Raw genomic sequence first — 6,000 nt, 5'->3', positions numbered from 1 at the left:
ATAAAAATTAGAAAAAGAATAAATAAAAATACCTTGGTAGTTAATCATCCGTTGACTTGAAAGTTATCATGGCCTTGGAACTTGACTGTAGGCTATGGCTATCAGGGATGTGCGGTAAAAAATTTTCGGAATTTCATTTGCACAGGGATAGAGGAATTATATTTTGGGACAAGGGATTATATGAATTACGTCAAATTTAAAATGCATCGAGTGTAAAATAAGGATTAATCGAAAACTAATCTTTTATGGCTATTCTTTATTTATGAACATGTATCTCTGAGAAAGGTAAATGTCTAAAATTAGAAACAGCCCTGAACAGACCATAAATCAAAAAAATTAACATTTGGTTAAAAATAATATAATTTATTTCCGGATGTCTATCAATGGGTAAACATATCCTTGAGATCGGGGGAAAGGAAGAGGAGTCAAAAATTGAACTTCGAGGTAAGCAGGTTGTTATAAAGGGACAATGGAATGGTGGAAAGTAAGAGCAGCAAGGAAAACTGGGGATGTAAAAATTGAGAATTGAGCCTGAGAATCGCATGTTGAAAAACCTCAATCGGTGATCTACTCATTGACGGTGTTGACGAATTCACAACTGTCTTTGGATTCTGATACGTTTGGCACTCCTGCAATAAATCATGCTATTTCCGATACATCTTCGTTACAAATAAAAACTTACAGGACTATTTTGCGGTCTTCTAATTTGATGAATCGTTTTTTCAAAGACGGATTTTTGATTTCCTTTCTCTTTTTCCATTGGCGATCGCCACCACCAAAGTCTAAAATCATGGAAACAAAATAAAACTAACATAACTATAAAAAAATCTCACCTATCAAGTAATCACTGAGATCTTCGATGGATTTGATCTTGACTTTGAATAGTTTTTCTTCATCTTCATCCAAATACATCATTCTTTCCTGTAAATTACAGTGTTATTATTTTCTTTATAGACAACAGAATCAAACCTTTCCGAGATTGAATATTTTGTTTGGAGGGCCTTCATAATTTTTTGTCACGTCTCTGGTGACTCCATCATCATCCTTAAAAATCAGATATGTTTCATAATTAACAAACTACACCTACCAAAACTTCCAATTTCATTTCAACATTCAGCCGAATCTCTTTTATTTCTCCTTCGCAACTCCTTTGACTCCTGAATTGCGAACTGACCACAGGTCTTGACAGGGAGCCATATGTAGTTTTCCTGAAAACATAGATTTTCAAGAAAAACGGAATGAGGGTTACTTACAAGTGTAGCTGGAACTGCCATGGCGAATTCGAGGGTTTTGAGAACAAGATCGTTAAATCTGCAAAACGTTATATTTAGTGAGCGTATTAAGAAAATTGTAATACAGTCCAAGCGGTAAGAATAGAAAACATTTGGTATTTTGAATATGTACATGACACCCAACTGTTCACTCAAACTTGAATTTCTAAAAAAAAAGAAACAACGATTTGTCAGAATGGCTTGGTTTCGATTAATCTCCAAAAAGTTTAACGTAGGTTTGTCCGGAAAAGAGAGGTGGGCGTGCGAATAAAGAGTTTGCTGATTTTTCAAATCCATAGCCGTGGGATATCACATCTAAAATGTCACATAAACCGGATACCCAAATGATCAAGAGCATATGTGCGGAAAGAGATAAAGCATTCAACCAGGACAAGGGATTACGCGAATTACGTCAAATGTAATCTACGCATGGCGTAAAACGAGGATTTGGGATAATCCAATTTTTGTAGCTAATTTTACATCAAATCAGAACCCAAAAGTTCAAGAAACGGTGACGAAGTAGATTTAAAATGTGAATTATGGCAACGAATGACGTGCATCACAGAAAAAAACAGCAAACAGATAAATCGACTGCAGAAAAAGTAGCAAGAGTTTTGTAGAACAATCGGGAGTCAGTATCTGAGAAAGAAGTTTCCTAAAACGTTACTACGTGTAGTCGTGTACTTGAAGATAGATAGAAAATTGCCACATTTTAAAGTGATTTTTCCAATTTCAGTGATTTCGACGTAGTTCAAGTTCAATAACGTCTCAGCTTTAGAATGATGTATTCCAAAACTACTCTGTTGCCTTGGGTTGCAACTCTGCAAATCATTTTTCATTGAGAACTCCTTCCATATGTATTGCGTTTGAGTCCTTGTGAGAAAATCATATTTTCGTGTTAAGTCATTTCTACTAGAGAAACTTAGTGGAAATACGAGTAACAATGTGGGTACCAAGGAGACGGACCCGGCCACAAAGTACCCCAATTTGCTGAGGACACTTTATACTATCATTGATCAAAATTACAGGCAAATCGGAGATGGTCGACTTTTTTCGTGTGCCTATGGGTGATCGAACGAGTCAGAGAGTGCGTCATAACATGTCATCGTCTACTGTTTTGACTGGTTGCTTTTTGTTGAACTTTTGTAATGAACAACTTGGTTATATGACTGAAAATCCCTAAAATGCTCTAGATATGATTCATTTACAATTAGTACACCAACATCTGGAAATCTGAAACATCTGTAACATTTTCTTCTTATTGTAACTTTGTTTCTAGCTTTGACTCGTGGTAAACAAGTTTTTTGCATGAAATGTTGCCTACACTCTTGTTTTAGAATGAACCTTTTTTTTTTCCTTTTTTTTCCTTTTTTTTTTTTTTCATTTCCTCCTTTTTTTCTCGCTAGCGAGAGGTTGCATCCCCTTCGCTCTCATTGCCCTATTATTGATCGCTACCCCGCTACATATTCTCTATTCGATATCTATCCTATATTCTTCATCTGTGATATAATTACTCCGACTATTGAATATCTACGCCAATGATGTCGAAACGGAAACATACTGATACGTTGCCGGACGATCCACCTCAATTCGTTGCCTACGCGGATTACATGGAACTTTTCAATCATGTGTCGAAGCTCACTGCAATCATCAACGAACTGAGGTCGGGTATCATCGAATCTGCATCAAAAACACTCGGTGAGAAAATTGCTCTTACTTGTGAGCCACTTCCAGATATGTCACCTATTGGACTTCCCGTATTGGCACCTCCTGTTTTCGATGAAGTATTCCCGCAATCAATTTTTCCCACGTCTTATGCTTCCGTGACTTCCAAGAATGCTGGTGCCAACCCCAATTCCGTCCCAAAGGTTTCCTCTTTCACGCCGAATCACTTGGATAAATTGGAAATCGCGCGGGAGGCCGCTAAATTGATCGATAAAGCTACACGGGTTGTCATCGAACGTTTCCCTGATGATCGCAACGACAAGGAGCAAGATACAAAGCAACTCCGCATTCTCCAGAATCTTGCATCCTCTAACAACCTTCCAGTTCCAGTCAAGATCCATCGTCACGAATGCAAGTCAATGTACCGCCCTTTGAAAGTTCAATTTGAATCCAGCTCCGACCGTGACTCGTTCCTACACGGATTCCACATTGCTCGTCGTACCAACCCTGATATCCTTGCCATGCCGTCGAAGCCACGTGCTCGAAGAGATCTGACTCGTCCTGAATGGGAAACACTCCGTGCTTCTCGCAAGCACGTCTACGACGAGAACAAGAAAGCTGGAAAGACTATCTTCATCATGTCTGATATCAATTACCGCGTCAACAAGAATCCGCTTCCTTTTCTCTAGACTCCCGATTTGCCGCCTCCTCATTTTCTCCCTCTCCAACTTCTTGCCCCGTTCCTCATTTGACCTTCCCCAATTCTAGACCTACCCACTCGTTTTTAGACCTCTCATACGTTTCATCTCGTTCCTCACCTCCTGCCTCCTCTCCAGCTCCTGATATTTCCACTTCTAAAATACCTGACATGGGTCTCAAACTTTTGCTTGCCAATATAAGAGGCATTTCCACGCTCGCTAAAATTTCACTATTGATTGATCTCTTCCTCTCCTCGGGGTACCATCTTCTAGCTCTTACCGAAACATTTCTCGACGACACTATTCCCTCTTCTCTTTTCTCCTTGCATGACTTATCCATCCTCAGGTTCGACCGTTCTAATACTGTTCACCGTAAAAATAGTGGTGGAGGAGTTGCTTTTATTTATAAGAACTCTCTCTCCCTTTCCACCCTTGATATCAACATGTCCCACCATTACCCGCTTCACCAATCTGAAATTTTAGCTTGTCTTATCTCTCCTTCAGTTCATTCTTCCACTCTTTTTACGCCCTTTAATTTCTTCTTAGTCTACCGTCCACCAGACGCTTCCTCAGCTCAATCACTAGCCCTAATTGATCATCTTGATGAATATCTCCCTCTAAAATCTTGCATCCTCGCAGGAGACTTTAATTACCCATCTCTTACCTGGAATCCTCCATCCTCTAATCATCCATTCTCCTTATTCCTCCAGTCTAAAGGTCTCTACCAGAACGTCACCTTTCCCACTCGTACTTCTGCCACATCTTCCAACATTCTTGACCTTGTTCTTTCTTCCCCTGATATTGCGATTCTCCACATCTCTAAGGAGCCACCATTACTCAACTCTGATCATTTCAGTGTTGATTTCTCCCTAATTACTACTGTTAGTAACCACTCCTCAGCCTCCTTGCCAACTTCTCCTACATTTCGTAATGAACATCGCTTGAATTACAAGAAGTGTGATTTCAAATCCCTCAACGCTGATATCGCTAACGTAGACTGGGATTTAGTCCTCAGTTCTATTTCTTCCCCCACTGACAAGTTTGCACTCTTTTCTAAAATGTTGTCTGATTTTATCATCTCCCATACTCCTTTATCCACGCCTCCTAAACCTCATCGGACTTCCTTCTCTATCCGTCAACTCAAACGTGCTCGTCAAAGATACTCGAAACTTTTAAAACTTCCCAATCCTCCGGCGGACCAAATCTTCCGACTTCGTACCCTCATTGCTTCTACTTCCAAAAGAATCAAGTCCAACATGGTTAGTGAGGAGCGAAAAATTTTATCGGCACCCAACTCCCGCTCCGCCCGACTACTTATCAAGAAGCGTACTAGAACCTCCCTCAAAATACCTCCTCTTTACGTCAATAATGAACTGATATCCTCCAACGCAGCTAAATCATCCATATTCTCATCTGTATTTTTTAGCAACTACAACTGTTCCCCTTCCAGCTCGCTTATCCCGGTGTCGAACAATTCTAGCAATAATATCTCCCCTTCTGAGCTTTTTCTTCCCTGGATCATCGAGAACACGCTTCGTAAAGTCCCTCCCCGTTGCGGTTTCACAACCCATCATGCCAACTTCTATATCATTCGTAACTGCGCTACCACCCTCGCTATTCCGTTGTCAATCATCTACTCTGACTCTTTTCTTAAGTCACACGTCCCTGCTTCTTGGAAACACGCTATCATCATCCCAATTCCCAAAAAAGGATCCTTGACCTCTCCTGAAAACTACCGCCCGATATCGCTCACAGACCCCTTTTCTCGTGTCTGTGAGCGTATCTTGTGCAATTATATTAAGATTAATCTCTTCCGCAATATAAGCAGATTTCAACACGGGTTTCTGTCTAAACGATCTTGCTCTAGCTCACTTGTCCACTCCATCTCTGAATACCGATTATTACTCTCCAGTCACAAGTCTCTTGACGTTGTCTATTTCGACTTCCGCAAGGCATTCGATCAAGTGGACCACCAATTTCTTATTTCGAAACTTGACAGCTTCGGAATCCCTAGTAATATCATTTCCTGGCTTACTGATTTTCTGTCTGATCGAACATTCTCTGTCAAGATTGACGACTTCGTTGGCACTCCCTCTGCTTCTATCCCCTCCGGTGTCCCCCAGGGCTCCGTCTCTGGCCCTCTCCTGTTTTTAGTCTTTATTAATGATCTCCTGCTCAAACTTGCTGACATTTCATCGCTATGTATCGCAGCTTTCGCTGACGATATTAAGCTTTACTCTCATGATCCTCTAGCACTTCAAATGGGAATAGACTTGGTAGAGTCTTGGGCTTCTGATAACTCCTTACCTCTGGCCCACTCTAAGACTGCCCTTCTTCGTCTCGGACCTCGAAACTCTTCTCACCCG

At 40.6% G+C, this 6,000-nt stretch overlaps 2 protein-coding genes across 2 annotated transcripts; one reads left to right on the top strand and one right to left on the bottom strand.

The window, feature by feature from the left end:
- Positions 1-592: 592 nt before the first annotated feature.
- Positions 593-3,806, bottom strand: GCK72_025845 (uncharacterized protein; the record flags this gene model as incomplete). The annotated part of the gene is made up of 8 exons (XM_053736512.1): positions 593-629; positions 683-782; positions 834-921; positions 970-1,044; positions 1,088-1,208; positions 1,254-1,311; positions 3,398-3,554; positions 3,711-3,806. 8 exons carry the CDS (start codon positions 3,804-3,806, stop codon positions 593-595), a joined length of 732 nt encoding a protein of 243 aa, XP_053580078.1.
- On the top strand, positions 2,810-3,625 carry GCK72_025846 (uncharacterized protein; the record flags this gene model as incomplete). The annotated part of the gene is made up of 1 exon (XM_053736513.1): positions 2,810-3,625. The coding sequence occupies one exon, from the start codon at positions 2,810-2,812 to the stop codon at positions 3,623-3,625; it is 816 nt and encodes a 271-aa protein (XP_053580079.1).
- Positions 3,807-6,000: the final 2,194 nt, after the last annotated feature.

This window comes from Caenorhabditis remanei, chromosome X (assembly GCF_010183535.1).
Source record: "Caenorhabditis remanei strain PX506 chromosome X, whole genome shotgun sequence".
NCBI classification, from domain to species: Eukaryota; Metazoa; Nematoda; class Chromadorea; order Rhabditida; family Rhabditidae; genus Caenorhabditis; species Caenorhabditis remanei.
Note: the sequence above shows the minus strand (reverse complement) of the source record. Positions and strands in the feature narration are given on the sequence as shown.